The 18,297-nt window shown below is 55.5% G+C and overlaps 1 protein-coding gene across 5 annotated transcripts in view; it reads left to right on the plus strand.

The window, feature by feature from the left end:
- AP3B2 (adaptor related protein complex 3 subunit beta 2) overlaps positions 1 to 18,297 on the plus strand; it is a 64,464-nt gene that overhangs the window by 11,485 nt on the left and 34,682 nt on the right. For 2 of the 5 annotated variants that reach the window (XM_073363181.1, XM_073363182.1), the window contains exons 2-5: positions 13,260 to 13,335; positions 14,654 to 14,728; positions 15,385 to 15,480; positions 17,810 to 17,970. In XM_073363181.1, coding sequence (XP_073219282.1) covers positions 13,260 to 13,335; positions 14,654 to 14,728; positions 15,385 to 15,480; positions 17,810 to 17,970 — 408 coding nt within the window. Of the gene's footprint in view, positions 1 to 1,458; positions 1,712 to 13,259; positions 13,336 to 14,653; positions 14,729 to 15,384; positions 15,481 to 17,809; positions 17,971 to 18,297 lie in introns of those variants that run through there. The other 3 variants (XM_073363178.1, XM_073363180.1, XM_073363183.1) reach the window with 3 other exon arrangements.

Genomic DNA, 18,297 nt, shown 5'->3' on the forward strand with positions numbered 1-18,297 from the left:
TGTCGGGGGTGGCTCTCTGTGGGCTTAATGTATGATGTTCAGCTCTCTGTGCAGGGGATGTCGCTCTGGACCACTCCACAGGCTCCCCCCTAGCTCTGGTGAGGTCGTGGCTGGGTCTTTAGCCAAGAACAGCATCCCTGGCACTGAAGGGTTAAAGGCCAGTGGGTAGCTCAGGCCTCTTTGTCCTACAAAAGAGCTGACCAGGGCTGGAACAACTCTCTGGATGCCTGGAATGAGATCCTCTGGCAGCAGTGGGCATCCCTGTTAAATCCTCTGGGGGCTGCCTCAGTCCATGGCATATGCACAGCGGCATCGCTTGGCTGGAGCAGAACCAAGGTCCGTCTAGCCCAGTGTCTCATCTCTGCCAGTGGCCAGCACCAGATGCCTTAGGGAAAGGTGTAGGAACCCTGCAGTGGCAGATGTGGGGTGATCAGCCCCCATGAATGTCTCCCCTGAGCCCCTAAGACAGAGTAGCTGAAGCTCTGAAGCATGAGGGTTTATCTCACTTCCATTCTCCTTGGTAGCATGACTCTAGATATCCTCGATATCCCTCTCTGTGAGTCCCTCCCTGCACCTAGCTGAGTGCTTGCCAGCCCTGTCCTGCCTGTGCCCTGTGGATGGGAGCTGGTAGCCTGCAAGTGCCCACGGATGGCAGGTACAGTCACCCTCTGGGCCTGATGCTTGGAGGTGCTGAGCACTGGCAGCTAGCATGGACTTAGCTGGGGTCTGCCCTATGTCCCTGCGGGGCAGGGGATGGGTGGCGATCCCCAGGGGCAGAGGGGGGTGGTCGGGCTGGCTCACTCTGAGTGGCAGTTTGTGTGTGGCCAGCAGGAGGCGCTGCAAGCCAGGCGAGGAGCAAGGGCTCCTCTTCAGCTGCCTTCCAGCTGCTGCAGCATCAGATTTCAGTCCAGGGACAGGAGGGCGGGGGCTGTCAGGCGGAGGGGAGCTCGGAGAGGAGGGGAGCTGAGTCATAGAGCTGAGCCAGCTGACCTGCAAACGTGGCTGGGCTGTGCTGAGCGTCTGGCCGGGGGCAGGAGCTGGGGTGGTTGGGGCAGCGCAGTGTGGGCACGAGGAGCCTCTCTAGCCTGCTGTGCCAGGGCCAGCCAAGCCCTCCAGGGAGCTCAGAAGCTGCTCCCCCATAGCCATGTGGGTGCTCCCCTCACAGGCAGCCAGCCCTAGCTCCTCGCTGCTGCCTTCCTTCCTCATGCCTTGAATTGCACCCACCAGCTCGGGATCTGGGATTCAGGATCAGAGACGACAACCCTGGGGGGTCCAGAGGGGGTGCCAGTGAGAGAGGGGGGCAGGAAGCCCCCCAGCTGTGCTGGAACCCCACTGGGGAGCTGGCCGGGGGGAGCTTGGCAGAGCCAGGTTAACCCTTTGAGGGCTGGCACACTGACTGCAGAAGAATCAGTGTCCCTGTTGCTGAGGGGCCATCACCTCTCTCTACCTGTCGGCAACCCTTGCTCCCCTCCGCAGCTGCGATGAATCCGATGCAGAAGCTGCTGCAGCTGCCGGCCAGCGCAGTGAACCTGGTGAGGTTCCAGCAGGGGATGGCAAGTGAAGAGGCCAAGAGCCCAGTGCTGACACCTGACGGAGGGCAGCAGGTCTGGTACAATGCTATGCAGGCTGACGAGCTCCGTCTGCTCAAGTCGCCAGAGCAGGTGGCTGCCCCGGAAAACAGCACCAGTGGCAGCCAGACACAGCCACTACGGTAGGGCCACTGGTGGGGAGGGGGGCTCTTGTGAGTTTGGGAGGCAGGGAAGGGACGGGAGTGCTTGGAGGACACAAAACCATTCTCCCCTTAGGAATAAAATGCTAGCAACTTGGTCCTCTTAAGATCTCAACTGGATGGTGGCAGTAGTGGGATGAGATGGGAGGAGCCTCTTCCCAGAGAGACTCTGTCCCTGGGCTCCCCATTGTCAAATTGGGAGTGGGTTTCCTGGTCCTACAAGACCCTGATCCCCACTGAAAGGGAGGGAGAAGGGGAGTGGGTTCTCCACAACACTGCCCCATCACACACCCCATCAGAGTGATGTTAGGAGAGCTCTAGCCCCTTGGCTTTCCCTTCAAAACTCCACCCTGCATAACTCTTCCACTGTCCCCAGCATGGCCCATGGGGAATCTGGCCCTACTGGACTGTAACAGGAGTTGCTGGGTCTGTGTCTGAGACAGAGTCTCTCTAGGACACAAGGGCCTGCATTTCAGTGAGTGTCAAGCATGCTTTAAGTGGTGCTTGCTGGGTGATGGGGGCATGGGGAGGAGGCACAAGGGGCTGCAGGGGGCCATATGGCTACCTATGAGGTGAGCTTGGGATGCTGGGGTAATAGACAAGGGTACAGCTTTAATGACAGCTAGTAAAGCACCTCTGAGCCTTGAGGGCCCAGTGCCACCCTGCTGTGTCCATGGAGCTGTCCAAAGGGCCCATCTCTTTGAGGGTGCGGGTGAAGCTGGCCCAGTGGAATCTGTTTTCTGTGTCCCTCTTCGTCCAGCCCTGCCCCTGCATCCTCAGAGTCTCTCCGTACCAGTTGAGTGGCAACCCTGCCGCACCTTGTCTGCCTGGTGTTCCTGAAGTGGTGCCATCATTCTGTGAGTCCTTCGCTCACCCAGGCCTGGCTCTGGGGGCAAGGGAAGGAGAGGACACTGAGGATACTATAGCAGAACCTCAATACATAGTGCCTTGCTTCATGCTGGAGCTGTGAATCTCCCGCGCTGGGGGCTCCATGTCCGCTGAGCTCTTGACAGCACAAAATGGCAGTTTTGCTGTTCGTTGGAAAGGATTTAGCTCTGGCTTTCCCCAAATCTGCTCCCTTGGAGCCAGGATGAGTCCCTCCAAGTCCTGGAGCCCGGAACCTGTGACTGGGAATAGGGCGTTAGGAGGGAAAGCGGCCAGCTCAGCCTCACCTGTCGCCTGAGCATGGGGGTCCCCTAGGGATAGCCTCACACTCTGTGACATGGTCCCAGCTTCAATCGAAGTTTGGGGTTGCATCAGACGACCCCACAGCACGGGAGGTTTGGATGGAGGATTCCAGTTCGGCCTGCTCTAGAGACACTTGGGTCTGGACCAGTCTTCCTGTGCTGTGGGGGCTTGTCTCAGCCCCAACTGCAGATCTCATTGTTCCATTTCCGTCCTTAATACCTCTGTTCCTGGCCCTCTGGGAGCTGGGTACTCCTCCCCCACTGATTACCAGGGCAAGGGCTCCCATGTTGCTGCATGGGCCTTCCCTGTCCATGCTGTGGTGCTACGTTTTGGACAAGCTAGTATCTGTGGTGTGTTTATGGTTAATGGGGGGCCCCCCTCCCTATTTGCGGGGAGGTGCATCCTAGCTAGAAGGTGTGACTTCTTGTCCCCCCACTCCCAGCCCCAGCCCACCCTCCTCCCACTTAGCTCTGACTCAGCCCGGTCCTGCTCTGCAAGTCTTGAGGCTCGAACCTCAGAACACACTGAGAGAGTTCGCGCCAGCTCAGAGGCATCTGCCCTTGAATTGGAGATGTACTATTCCCTGGAAACTCTGGGGCTGCTTTTGGAAATGGTTTGGATTGTTTTGTCCCCATGTCACTTCTGTGCATTTAGGGAGCCTCAGGTGTGCCAACAAAGGGGCTGAACTCTTATAGGAAAGCCCCAGAGAATTGAATCGAGAGTTATACGCTACCTATAGCAGGGGTGGACAAACTTTTTGGCCCGAGGGCCACATCAGGGAATAGAAATTGTATGACAGGCTATGAATGCTCACAAAATTGGGGTTGGGGTGCGGGATGGGGTGTGGGCTCTGGGGTGGGGCTGGGGATGAGGAGTTTGGGGGGCAGGAGGGTATTCCGGGCTGGGATCGAAGGGTTTGGAGAGCGGGAGGGGGATCAGGGCTGGGACAGGGGGTGGGGGCATGGGGAGAGGCTCAGGGGCTGCAGGCTCCAAGCGGTGCTTACTTCAAGCAGTTCCCGGAAGCAGTGGCATGTCCCTTCTCCGGCTCCTACATGGAGGTGCAGCCAGGTGGGTCTGCACGCTGCCCCATCTGCAGATACCGCCCCTGCAGCTCCCATTGGAGCACGTAGGAGCTGGAGTGGGGCCATGCCGCAGCTTCCGGGAGCTGCGCCCCGGCCGCAGCACAGCTAAGCTGCATGGTGCAGCCCCAACCCAGAGCCCCAGCCAGAGCACCGGAGCGGGGCTAAGCCGCGTGGTGCGGCCCCGCCCAGCACCCCGGCCAGAGTGCCAGAGCAGGGCCGAGCCATGCGGTGCGGCCCCGACCCAGCAACCCCGCTGGAGCGGGGCCGAGCTGCATGGTCTGGGCCCCGACCCAGTGCCCCAGCTGGTCCGGGGCCAAGCCATGTAGTGCGGCTCATGGGCCGGCTTAAAACAGCTTGCGGGCAGTAGTTTGCCCACCCCTGATCTTTAGGGTTTTGTTTAAAAGCACCCTCTAGAATGGAATATAGAATTCTATCCCTGCTACAGAAGTCTATGGAAAGGACGCTATCAAAAGCTGTGACCAGATTCTCAGCTGGTGTTAATTATTCGATCCATTGGAGCTCCACTGATTTACCCCAGCTGAGGCGCTGGCTGGTTTTTGTCCCTATGAAATGCCATCCAACTGGGGACGTGCACGTGGAGCTTCCAGTGACTCACAAGGAGCCCCCTGTGTGATGAGCTCAGACCCCGGAGTGCCCCCTTGCCATCACCGCCATGCATTTGGGTCGCGTTTGGGAGTTTCTGCCCTCGGGGCGGGGTGAAAGTGAGCCGGTACGGGCTGGTATGGCATACCAGTAAGAACCCGCACCAGCCTGGACCCAGCCCAGAGCTTTAATGTCCCTGCCCCTTTTGCCTCCCTTGTTGGCGGCCCTGCTGGTAGGGTCCGTACCGGCAGGGCCGCTGACGGGGCGTGGGGGGGAAGGGGCAGCAACGTTAAAGCGCTGCCGCGGCAAATGACCCTGCACCGTTTTAACGTCCCTGCCCCTTTTGTCCCCTCTCGGCCACCCGGGCCGGGGTGGGGAATTTAAAAGGGCTTGGGGCTCCAGACGCTGCTGCCGATTCTGCAGCAGCGGCATCCGGAGCCCTGGGTCCTTTAAATTGCCCCAGGTGGCACGGGCCAGGCGGCCTGGAAGGGCTGGATGGGGGATGCTGACCCCCCAATGCCGCCCCTTCCACCTGAGGCCCCATCCCTTCCAGGGGCTGGAGCCGGCCCCCGCCCCATACCGGTAAGTGTCCTGAGTTAATTTCACCCCTGCTCAGGGGTCACATTGTGAATGGGAGTTTTGCCCCAGGTGAAACTGAAAAAGAGACGTAGGGACTGGGTCAGTTCCTATTGATCGCCACGTCAGGGACAGCCCAGGGGGCTGCAGGCTGGGCAGCCCGTACGCTAACCGGTGCTGATGTGTCCCAGCCCAGCTGAGGGTCGGGGGGGCTCTGCCTCTAATTGGCAAGAGTCTCAGTGGGGGCCTGAGTGTCCATTACAGAGAGCTCCTGCCCACTGTACTCAGACCCCCAGTATCCAGGTGGGGGGCGACAGGCCTGGGGGCATCCAGCTGGGGGCAGGAGGGGGATGTTCAGAAGAGATTTCATGTAGCAGAAGCTGGGGGCTTAGCTGAGGACCAGCAAACTCAGCCCATAAGGGACTCAGTGTCCTCCTGGCCCCAGAGGCTGCTGCGAGGAAGGCACCTTGCCTCCCCCCGCCGCCCCCCCGTAAGCGCCCCCACTGTGTGTGTAACCCCAGCTGCCCAGGGCCTGTGAATGGAATAGGTGTAAGAGAAGCCTGGCGTTGAGGTTGCCATGGTGCTGTCAGTGGATTCCTGACGGGATGAATATTTCACAGGTGGCTGCGGGTTGGGTTCCCTGGCCAAGGCAGGCAGCTCTGCAGCCTCCTGGGCCCTGCTCCTTGCAGACTCTGCAAGGGGGGTAGACCCCCCTGTCCACCTCCTCCTGGGCCCCTCAGCCTCTGTGGCTCGTGCTAAGCTGCCCAGCTGCGCCAGGTTCTGCAGCGTGGTGGCGGGGGGAGGGTGTGAGGGGTCTGCCCCACTGTCGGATGCAGAGCTGGGGCTGGGGGCTACTGGGGCTCAGTGAGAAGGGACAGGTTGGGAGGTGAGGGTGGAGGCTGGCCTTGTGTTTGGCACAGGCCTGGGCAGTTCTGACCCATTTCTGCCCCTTATTCACCATGTAGCCTTGGACAGAGGCCCTCCCACCATGCCTTAGCACACCCAGGTAGGGAACCTCACCATGGGCACCTCACCATGGGCAGCAAGACACTGCTGAGCTCCAGTAAGTGCCCCGAGCATCCCCCTGCCCTCCACAACCAAATGATCAACCAAGGCCTCCCCTCCCCCACCACAGCTGGGCCCTGTGCAGAGCCAGAGGTTACAACCAGGAGCCTCTCTTGTTTCCTGGGGTCTCCGGTTTCATTGCAGACTGAATTCATTAACAGAGCTGCGGGGCTGGCTTCCCCCTCCCCCCATTCCTCTCCCTGTGGGGTTGGCTCCTGGCCAGCCCCCTCCCCTGGCCTGGGCCCAGCTCTCTGGGAGCTGAGGGGGGGGGCACACTGAAAGTCAGCCACCTCATCCATTCCCATGTGAGACTTGGCACTTGGGCCCTGAGTCCAGTGGTGAACTTCAGGGTTCAAAACTGAACCCCCGAGTGAAGTTCCTGGGGGACGAGGGATGCCAATCAAATCAAGACCCAGGGAATGGCTTTGCAGAGATGCTGTAAAACCAAGCAAACATGGTCTGTGCAGGAATAAGTTGCTCAGATATCTCTGGAAGTTTGTGCAATGTTTTTTATTTGCCTAGTTTAATCACACAACACCAGCCTGTTGTTTATTGCTGACAAGCGGGTAGGGGGGTGGGGGAGATGACTTGCTGCTATTTCCCTGGTGTGGCTGCTGTGCTGAATTATCTGAATGCCTCACTGATATCTACAGACTAGGGTGAAGGGCTCAAATGTGTCCTAGGCCCCACTCTGCTAATAGCAAAGGAAGATTCTCCTCTAGCACTGGCACTGGGCTTTTAAATCAACCGAAGGTAGGAGCCTAAATACCTTTGAGGATCTGGGCTTAGGAGCCTATGCGTTTGGAGCAGGGGGCTCTAGGCTGTGTGACCAGGGACATGGTGGAAGTCCCATAGGATTGGAGTCCATCTGTGGCTGTATGTCAGGTGGGTCCTTGTTGCACCTGATCCATAGCACCTGTTGCCCTGTGTCTAGAGGATAATAGGGTTATAAAGAATAGCCAGCATGGATTTGTCAAGAACAAATCATGCCAAAACAACCTAATTTCCTTCTTTAACAGGGTTACTGGTCTAGTGGATGGGGGAAGCAGTGGATGTAATATATCTTGATTTTAGCAAGGCTTTTGATACGGTTCCACATGACATTCTCATAAATAAATTAGGGAAAAGTGGTCTAGATGAACTTACTGTCAGGTGGGTTCAGAACTGGTTGAAAGACCTTATTCAACGACTGGTTATCAATGGTTCACTGTCAAACTTGGGGGATGTATCAGGTCTGTACTAGTCAATATTTTCATTAATGACTTCGATAATGGAGTGGGGAGTATGCTTATAAAACTTGCAGATGACACCAAGCTGGGAGGGGTTGCAAGCACTTTGGTGGGCAGGATTAGAGTTCAAAATGACCTTGATAAATTGGAGGATTGGTCTGAAATCAACAAGATGAAATTCAATAAAGACAAGTGTAGAGTACTACACATAGGAAAGAAAAATCAAATGCACAACCATAAAATGAGAAATAACTGACTAGGCAGCAGTACTGCTGGAGAGGATCCGGGGGTTATAGTGGATCACAAATTGAATATGAGTCAACAATGTGATGCAGTTGTGAAAAAAGGCTAATAGTATTCTGTGGTGTGCTAACAGGAATGTTGTATGTAAGACACAGGAGATAATTATCCTGCTCTACTCAGCACTGGTGAGGCCTCAGCTGGAGTATTTTGTCCAGTTCTGGGCCCACATTTTAAGAAAGTTTTAGACGTCCGGAGAAGAGCGACCAAAATGATAACAAGTTTGGAAAACCTGACCTATGAGGAAAGGTGAAAAAACTGGGTATGTTTAGTCTTGAGAAAAAGACTGCGGGGGACCTGATAACAGTCTTCCAATATGTTAAAGGCTGTTATAAGGAGGACGATGATCAATTGTTCTCCATGTCCACTGAATGTAGGCCAAGAAGTGATGGGCATAATTTGCAGAAGAGGAGATTTAGCTTAGATATTAGGAAAAGCTTTCTAACTTTAAGGATAGTTAAATACCAGAACAGGCTTCCAAGGAAGGTGTGGAATCCCCATCACTGAAGGATTTTAAGAATGGACAAATACCTATTAGGGATCATCTAGGTTTACCTGGTTTGGCCTCAGAGCAGGGGCTGGACTTGATGCCCTCTCGAGGTCCCTTCCGGGCCCACATTTCTATGATTATATGTTCTGAGCCGTGGGAACCTGTTGTATCCTGACTGAAGCAAGTGGTAGTTATGACTGAACTGGATTCTTTAGCCAAATTAACTTGCAAACTATAACCTGCTCTGTCGGCCTGTTGCTTTCCTGGTTCTGCCCCTCTGATCCCCTGATTGTTCCCAGACATGTATTGCATCTACTCACTGCTGCTCTGTTCACAGATTATAAGGCCAGAAGAAATCATTGTGATCATCTTATCTGACCCCCCTGTACAACACAGGCCATGAGGCTTCCCTGTATTACTCCCTGCTTCAAGTACAGTATCTGTGCTTGAACTAGAGCAGATCTTTTTTAGAAAGACATCCAGTCTTGATTTAAAAATTACCAGTGATGGAGTATCCACCATGGCCCTTGGTAAATTGTTCCAACAGTTAATTACCTCATTGTTAAAAATTCACGCCTTATTTCCCATCTGAATTTGTCTAGTTTCAACTTCCAGCCATTGGATCTTGTTAGACCTTTGTCTGCTAGATCAAAGAGCCTGGTGTCAAATATTTGTTCGCCGTGTAGGGCAAAGGAAGAGAAATGATGCTTGAGAACTTACTAGAGTTTGATTTTTTTTATGCCTATTTCCTTTGTCTATTTTGACATGTGACGCTGACAATTTATGTTTTAAAGGTTATAAAGCTTTAACTTTCTGACTCTTGACCTCTACTGTCATTAAATAATTGTCTGACCCCCTCTCCCCGTATAAGTTTCCACAAACCCGAACAATTAAATAGATAAAAATAGACAGATATGCTTAAAAATGAACATCGATTTTGTCAGTTGAAATTATAAAAATACAAATTGCGCTACTTTCAGACTGTGACCAACTCGGCCCTTCCCCTTCTCTTGCACAGCTCCTTGCGTCTCTCCCTGTGAGGCCTGTTCCGTTAGCGCCTGTCTCCTGCAGAGAAGAACAGCGTGTGTAATTCCATCTCTCTCGCAGTTTGAATCAGGTCCATTGTGAGCAGTCCCTGCTGCTGGGAAGTGGCTCTGAGGGGCACCTCTCTGTGACCTGGGGCAGCCTCCTTGCTGTGGCATTGGCAGTGGGGTTCCTGTTCTAGAAGGGAGGAGGAGAGCTTTGGGTGCTGGCCTCCTTAGGCCAGGTCCCAGGACTAACCCCCATCAGGGCTCAGGGGCAGCTGGAAGGACGGATGAAATCCCAGAGCTGGAGGGAAAGGGGTAGTGGAAACTGCTTACAGCTGTGAGCCTAAATACAGGAGAGGCAGGGGGATGGGAGACATTCCCTCTCCTTCCTTCCCCCCCAATAATCCCACCACAAACTCGGCATCCACAGCACATATAGCAGCTGCCATGCTGTGGGCTGGGCCAAATCCCTGCTGTGACAGCCAGCGATCGGTATGTGGCATGGCCCTGCCCAGGATGAGCCAGGCGCTGTGACCCACTGCTCTGAGCTGGCCCCCTTTCTTTGCAGGGGCCAGTGCTGAGAGATAAAATGGCTGCTGTGTGCTGTACATGCTGCCTGTGCCTGGCCCCATGCCACAGGTGGGTGGAGTGCCAGCTGCAGGAAAGGTTTCCCTGGGCAGAGTTTATGGCTGCAGCACTGAGCTCTTCAGCTCAGTTTAACTGCTCTGAGGGAGTCTGAACCCAGCCATGCTTTTGGGGTACAGCGTGTGATTGGAATGGGGGGCAGTACTGGCAGGCTTCCATGGATCCTGGATCCAAGAGCAGGGCTGGCCCAGCTCCTTACCCTGGACAAGTGACTTCCCCCAGAGGATCTGGCCTGATCCTTCACCCCACCCAGGCTAAGGTTCGAAAGATCTCCTGACCTCGCTGTCTGTTAATTCCCTGGCTTCCCCAGGACAGAGAGTGGAACCCCAGCTCCCCCAAGGGCTAGAGCAGAACCCAGCAGGCTGGGCGCTCTCTCTTCAACCACAGAGTGCACAGAGCAGCCTGCTGCAGCCAGCGTCAGGGAAAGGAGTGAATTGGCCTGGCTAATGCACGTTGTTAGCTGACTCACCCCAGGCCTGAGCACTCTGGGAGGTGGGGGGTGCTCATCCTACCAGCTGGCGAATGCAGTATTCCCACTTCAGCTGTCCAAAAGCTAGGAGTTTGGGCCCCAGAATCATGAGATTTTAAAACCAGTGCATTTGGGGCGGGGGCGGGGGGTTCTTTGCCTTCTTGGTTCTGAGCCTTTCAGTTATGCTTGGATCATGTCCAGCTTTTCTGCACGTCCAGGAGGGCTGCTAACATAACCCTTTCTCTAAATGAAAGCTGAGATTGTCCCGTATTCACAGGAATTAGGCGCTGGGGCTTTGAATCAAATACCAAATATCCTGAAACTCCCAATCAAACTGTGAGAGCTAGCAGCCAGCGAATGGCTCTTCGGTGCCCTGGATCAGGGAACCAGCCAGCAGGCATCCCCAGAATCTCCCTCTGCTGAGCCTTCATGGTCTGACAGTGGATCACATCCCCAGCTATCACTGGGGGGCCAGGACCTTGTGTCAGATATGGGGTATTTCAGATACCCACCAGCTGCTGCCGGGATGTACCAGAAATGAGCCACCCAGAGCCAAGAGGATCCATCAAAGCATCCAGCCTCTGAGGGGCTCGCCAACCCCTGTCCCTGGACAGGAACACTTTCCAGTCTGCCTGTTGCTAGATCGTCCTTGCTATTCCACTGGTACTCTAGTCAGTTGATGGGCCAGAGACCCATAAAGCTTTGGAAGGTGGCAGCATGTCAGATCTGTGGCATGTATACGTCCATGCTGTGGGATGGGGGGCAGAGGGTATGGCCCGTCAGCCTACTAGCAGGGCATGGTCTTCTCTCTGCGGCTGTGTGCATAAGAACATAAAAATGGCCATACTGGGTCAGACCAATGGTCCATCCAGCCCAGTATCCTGTCTTCTGACAGCGGCCAGGTGCTCCAGAGGGAATGAACAGAACAGGGCAATCATCAAGTGATCCATCCCTTGTCGTCCAGTCCCAGCAACTGGCTATCAGAAATTTAGGGACACCCAGAGCATGGGGTTGTATCCCTGACCATCTTGGCTAATAGCCATTGATGGATGTATCCCCCCATGAACTTATCTCATTCTTTTTTGAACCCGGTTATAGTTTTAGCCTTTTGTTTGTTTTAAACCTGCTGTCTATTAATTTCATCTGCGTGACCCCAGGTTCTTGTGTTATGTGAAGGGGTAAATAACCTTTCCTTATTCACTTTCTCCAACCATTCATGATTTTATAGACCTCTATCATATCCCCCCTTAGTCATCTCTTTTATAAACTGAACAGTTCCAGTCTTTCAAATATCTCTTCATATGGAAGATGTTCCAGACACCTAATAATTTTTGTTGCCCTTTTCTGAACCTTTTCCAATTCCAATATATCTTTTTTGAGATGGGGCCACCAGAACTGCACACAGTATTCAGGGTATGGGCATACCATGGATTTATGTAGTGGCATTGTGATATTTTCTGTTTTATCATCTATCCCTTTCCAAATGGTTTCTAACATTCTATTCGCTTTTTTGACAGCCACTGCACATGGAGCGGATGTTTTCAGAAAACTATCCATAATGATCTTTCTTGAGTGGTAACAGTTAATTTAGACCCCATCATTTTGTATGTCTGGTTGGGATTATGTTTTCCAATGGGCATTACTTTGCATTTATCAACATTGAATTTCATCTGACGTTTTGTTGCCCAGTTACCCAGTTTTGTGAGATCCCTTTGTAACTCTTCGCAGTCAGCTTTGGACTTAACTATCTTGAGTAATTTTGTAGCATCTCCAACCTTTGCCACCTCACTGTTTACCCCTTTTTCCAGATCATTTATGAATATGTTGAACAGCACTGGTCCCAGTACAGACCCCTGGGGGACACCACTATTTACCTCTCTCCTTTCTGAAAACTGACCATTTATTCCTACCCTTTGTTTCCTGTCTTTTAACTAGTTACTGGTCCATGAGAGGACCTTCCCTCTTATCCCATGACAGCTTATTTTGCTTAAGTGCCTCAAAGGCTTTCTGAAAGTCCAAGGACACTACATCCACTGGATCCCCCTTGTCCATGTATTTGTTGACCCCCCTCCAAGAATTCTAAGAGATTGGTGAGACACGATTTCCCTTTACAAAAGCTGTGTTGGCTCTTCTCCATCAGATTTTGTTCATCTATGTGTCAGAATTTATCAGACGCAGTCATGCACCCAGCATTGGGGCACTGGGGAGGGCTACACCTCTGGTGATGGGGACTTCCTAGGGGGTCATTAACAGCCTGGCTTTGCACAGTGATCACAGTGCCACTTGGAATCATGTGGGGCATTATCACACGCATCTGGAAAAAGAGACCGCTTTCTCCTGGCAGTGTGCTAGAACCCAGGAGTCCGGGCTCCTATTGCCAGCTCTGGCCTGGGCTGAGTCACTGCCCTCTCTGCCTCTGTTTCCCCGTCTGTGAAAGGTGGGTGATGTAGACAATGAATTGTCAAGTGCTGCCAGCTCCTCCATTGGAAGGGGCCAGGCAGAGGGGTATCTGCTTCAGCTGCAGCATTGGGGGGAGGGGTTCCTGCTTTTCCAGGGTCCCCCAGAGAGCATGTGGTCTGAACTCCCTTGTGGGGCAGTGACTCAGCCTGAGTAGCACACGGCTGTGGCTGCAGTTACTGCTCAGTGGTGCCTGTGATGGAGCCCTTGAGCGGTCAGCCTCATCAGCTACCCCCACCCCCACTGGCTGGGGCAGGACTGGGGGCAGTGGCTGTGATGATGCTCACTTGTGGGCTGGTGTATGTGGCGTACGCCATGGCTGTGCATGGCTGAGAGCTGCTAAACCTCGTTGCATCTGTGCCTGCTCGGCTGGTGACAAGGCTCCCTGTGACTTGCAGACACGATGACCTGAAGGAGATGCTGGACAGTAACAAGGACTCACTGAAGCTGGAGGCCATGAAGAGGATTGTGGCTGTGAGTGTCTCCCGCAGGGCGGGGTGGGGGTGGGGCACTGAGGCATGGCCTGAGTGCCAGGAGCTCCTGAGTCCCAGCCCCAGCAGTGATAGCGTCACTGTGCAACCTGAGCCAGTCGCTGCCCTGCTGTGCCTCAGTGTCCCCTCTGTGGAGTTTCCCTCCCCACTGTCTTTTGTTCCCAAAGCTCATGTTTCAGGGCTTCACACAGCTACCTGCAGGGGTCAGGAAGGGTCTCTCCCCCACACATTGTAGTCTGGGTTTAGGAGGTTTTTTGGTCTCCTTCCTCTTAAACATGAGGGATGGCCACAGCTGCAGAGGGGACTCTGGGCGGGGTGGGCCAGGCTATGAGGTGGCACTGAGCACTGTCTCTCTCGGGTGCTTGGCTGCCTGGTTCTTCTCACATGCTCAGGGTCTCACTGATCACCATATGAGGGGTCAGGAAGGAATTTCCCCCCAGATCCGATTGGCAGGGACCTTGGGGGTTTCACCTTCCTCTGCAGCATGGGGGTGCGGGTCACTTGCCAGGATTATCTGGGTGTATCTAATTAACCATTTCCCTGCCATTGAGGGGGCCTCGGGCACTGGTGCCCCTTGGTCGCTCCTGTTCTCTGCCTGTGGCACGTACTATCTAGGCGCCTGTGGACTGTGAATCCTTGGTCAAATTTCAGAGGGTGGGTTTAGTGTGCAGGTGGGGGGTGGTGTATGTGTGAGATGCAGGAGAGCAGACTGGAGGATCTGGTGGTCCCTTCTGGCCTTAAACCCTCGCCACGTATGAATCATCCTCCCCGTTCCCAGATGGGGAGACTGAGGCACAGAGAGAAAAAACCTCCCTGAGATCATGCAGTGAGTCGATCTCAGAGCTAGGAATAGAACTTGATCCCTCCTGGCTCCCAGCCCTGGGCTCGTTTCCCCAGACTGCACTGTTCTGCTATCCCTCCCGCCATGTTAGTAACCCCCCACCCCTCCGACTTTCTAGAGCTGGACAGCAGCCAGCTCCTCTGGCTGTAGCCTGTTGGCTGTGCCCCATTGTTCTCTGCTAAAGGGACTCGGAGCGGATCAGGTGTCTGGGCGCTCATGCCCTCTAGTGGTGGGAGTCCTAGAGTGGGGCTCTGAGACCACATACTGCTGTTATTATCATGTGTATTGTGATGGAGCCTCAGGGCCCCAATCATGGATCAGGGCCCCATTGTGCTATGTGTTGTAAACACACACACCCCAAGCTAGTGGGGTTCTGCTTTCTAGCCCAGGTGCTGGGCACAGGGGCTGTGACGCCTGCAGATGTGTTGTCGGGTCACAGTCTTCTTTCTCATGTCCCCAGATGATCGCCAGGGGGAAGAATGCGTCCGACCTCTTCCCAGCTGTCGTCAAAAATGTGGCTTGCAAGAACATTGAGGTGAGCCTCTCCTTCGGGGTCATAGCAACTTGCGAGCCAGCAGGGGACAGCGTTTGGGGGGGGCGGTATCTGCTGTGGGGTTGCTTGCGGCTTGCATGGGTCTGATCTGCACACATATGCCAGGCAGGAAACTGCTCCCATATGGGGGCATCCGCTCCCTGTCCTAAGTGGCAAGCTGGCTTTGAGGGGCCCCCATAACAGCCAGTGGGATCCTGCTGCCCTCTGTGGCAGCAATGGCCAGGTGGGGTTGCCTGGAGGGCTATGGGCTTGTGGCACCCTGAGACTTGGCAGCAGGGTGGCCATGTGGTGAGAGATGGACGTGGGACGGCATCCCAGCCCAGGATTGCAGGAGGCGCCAGAATCCGGCCCAGACCCCGCCGCAGCAAAGAGGATTCTGGGAGAAGCAGCTGGTGTGATGCACTCGGCTTGCTTAACAGAACTTCCCTGTGACATCCCTCATACCCAATCCCTCTGAGCTCAAGCCCACCTGCCTCTGCCCCCCGCCCCGATACCCTGGGCCTCTAGATGTGGGGGCAATCGCCCCTCTTCGCTGGCACGGGTGGCAGTGGAGGAAGCCATGGGGGTGGGGAGCAGACAGGATGGGAGGATTTGGAGCCTGGTTGACAAGGTTCGGTCTCTGCCCGCGTGTCTGGCAGGTGAAGAAGCTGGTTTATGTCTACCTGGTCCGCTACGCGGAAGAACAGCAGGACCTGGCCCTGCTCTCCATCTCCACTTTCCAGCGTGGACTAAAGGTCAGGGGTCACGGACGGAGGCGGGGACTGGAGTGTGGGCGCCTCGGGGGCTTATGGTGGGCTGGGGGATGGTGCCACCTGTTTTCCAGCAAGGACAGAAGTAGATGGCTCTGCTGGTGCTCACTGCTGGGATTGGGGTGGTCTTGCTTGGCCTTAGCTTACAGAGCTGGCTTTTGTACGCCCCCCACTCGCCTGCGCCCCCACACACCTGCACCCCCCCACACCCAAGCCTAGACTGAAGGCAATCGAGAAACAGACACCTCGGGCATCCTGCTGTGGCCCTGTAGCTATAAGCCCTCCCCAGCGCGGGGCCCTCCCCGGAGCAAGACTCGGACACACTTCTCTGGCTCCTATCGTCCAGCTGACCTGAGAGTTGCCCTCTGGAATCTCCCCGGCGCAGCTCCCCCAAGAGACAGGCAGGCAGGGGGGAAGTGAGGAAGCGAGCGGGCTGGGAGGCCAAACGGGGCCTCTGCTGGAAAGTTAGCAATGCCCTAACTGAGCAGCAGCTGCTGCAGCCCTGACATTTGGGGTTACCCAGTGCCCCAGGGAGCAGCCCCGACTCTGTCCCTAATGAGACACCCCCACGGTGTTGCAGTCTGGACTCATCCATGCACTCCACACATACAGGCCCAGGGGCTGTCAGCTCAATCTGCTGCAGGTGAGGTAAGGCACAGGTCTCCCAGGGGGCAAATTCTGGCCCTGGCCCCACCTGCCGACATTGGACCACGACTCCTGACGCCCAAGCTGCACTCCAGCCTCTCCCAGTTGGACTGACAGAGAACGAGAGATGTAGTGGGGCGCTCTCGCTGAGGATCCTCCCTAGCAGGCACCCGCCCGTCTCATGCCCATGTGTTACCGTCCCAGTGCCACCCCAGTACAACCTGCTGCCCCTTCGCCCTTGGCACAGCCTGGCGCGGGCTCTGCATGTCACTACAGCACCACAGAGTGAGCCCGGGCAGTGCCTAATCCCTAAGTGCTTTGCTGAGGCTGGCCCCAGGGGATGGCTGGCTCTGCTGGGTTCTGGTGCACAGGCATGTTCGAAGCAATTCCTTGCCTTTCTCCCCTCCATACCAGGTGCCCTTTTGGTGCCCAGCTCCCAAGGGTGCTGCTGTGGAGGAGGAGAGAGCACTGCCCCCGCAGTACCTGTCCACATCTCCGCTTCCCCTCTTGGAGGTGCAGATTGCTCAGAATGAAGCGATAGGCACAAGGGGAGGAACCAGATGGCCCCATGGTGAGGGGCTGTGGGTCTTTCAGGGTGTGTCTACACTGCAGTTAAAACCTGCTGCTGGCCTGTGCCAGCTGCCTCAAGCTCAGGCTGGAGCCCAGACTCTAGGACCCTGCAAGGTGGGAGGGTCCCAGAGCCCGAACACCTCCACCCCATAAACAGCCCCTTAGCCCAAGCCCGAGTCGGCTGGCACAGGCCCTTAGAAGTCCAGTCCCTGAGAGCTGATGGTGGGGGGCCCTGCTGTGGATGGTGTGTGCTTCTGTCATGTGGATCCGGGGCTCCAGTGCTACCCTGGGGACTAGTGGGTAGAAAAACTCAAAGGGGCCCCTGGCAGAGAGGTCACTGCACCCCAGCCGGGCCTTTCCAGGCAGTGGGCAGAGCTCGGCATGTGGGGTTATTGGGCTCTGGGACAGGTGTGAGGCTGTGATGTAGCCGGGGGGAGGCAGGCTGGAGGCAGAGCCAAAGCAGTGGGTTGCATAGGTTGAATGCGCTCGCTCCCTCCCCCTCCCAGCTGCTCACACCTTCCCCAAAGGGTCCCGGTATAAAGCCCTATGTGGGTGGGGGGCCCTACTGGGACTCCTGCCTCTGAGAAGCTATGGGGAAGGCCCAGCTTCTGGCACTGGGAGGCCTGGGGCTCCCATGGGATAGGGCAGGGGTTAGAGAATGGGGTGATGTCAAAAGAGCCAATGCCGGGTTTGTGTCCCTAGCAGATCTGCTACGGAGCCCTTGTGCCCCACTGCTCAGACTGCTGCAGGGACCCCCAGCCATTTACTTCTCCCCACCCCATGGGGCCATCATAATCCTGGTTCCTGGAGGTGCTGAGCAGCACCCACAACTCCAGCTAAATTCCCCAGCACCCCCAGGAGCGAGGCCGGGGATCCGAAGTGGGCACTGGCCAGAGGGATTGCAGATCTGTGTTAAGGAGCGAGAGCCTCGCCTCACAGAGAATCAACTTCCAAGTGCTCAGTGCAGTGCCAAGCGAGTCCCTGGATTCCCTCTGGCAGCCCTGGGTGCTGCTGGGCCCTCACCCTGCCCTAACTGTGTCAGGAAGAGCGATCTGCTGCGAAGCCTTCCTGGAGCTGCCTCCGTGTCCCCCCACTGCAGGATCCCAACCAGCTGATCCGGGCCAGCGCCCTGCGGGTTCTCTCCAGCATCCGGGTGCCCATCATAGTGCCCATCATGATGCTGGCCATCAAGGAGGCGGCGTCAGACATGTCTCCGTACGTGCGCAAGACGGCTGCTCACGCCATCCCCAAGCTGTACAGGTAACTGGGACAATGGGCTGTGTCCCCACCCTTCACACACCGCCCCCCCTCCTGAAATAGCAAAGCTTTTGACACTGTCTCCCACAGTATTCTTGTCAGCAAGTTAAAGAAGTATGGGCTGGATGAATGCACTATAAGGTGGGTACAAAATTGGCTAGATTGTTGGGCTCAACGGGTAGTGATCAATGGCTCCATGTCTAGTTGGCAGCCAGTATCAAGCAGAGTGCCCAAGGGTTGGTCCTGGGGCCGGTTTTGTTCAATATCTTTATTAATGATCTGGAGGACGGTGTGGATTGCACCCTCAGCAAGTTTGCAGACGATACTAAA

This window comes from Lepidochelys kempii, chromosome 10 (genome assembly GCF_965140265.1).
Source record: "Lepidochelys kempii isolate rLepKem1 chromosome 10, rLepKem1.hap2, whole genome shotgun sequence".
Lineage (NCBI taxonomy): Eukaryota > Metazoa > Chordata > Testudines > Cheloniidae > Lepidochelys > Lepidochelys kempii.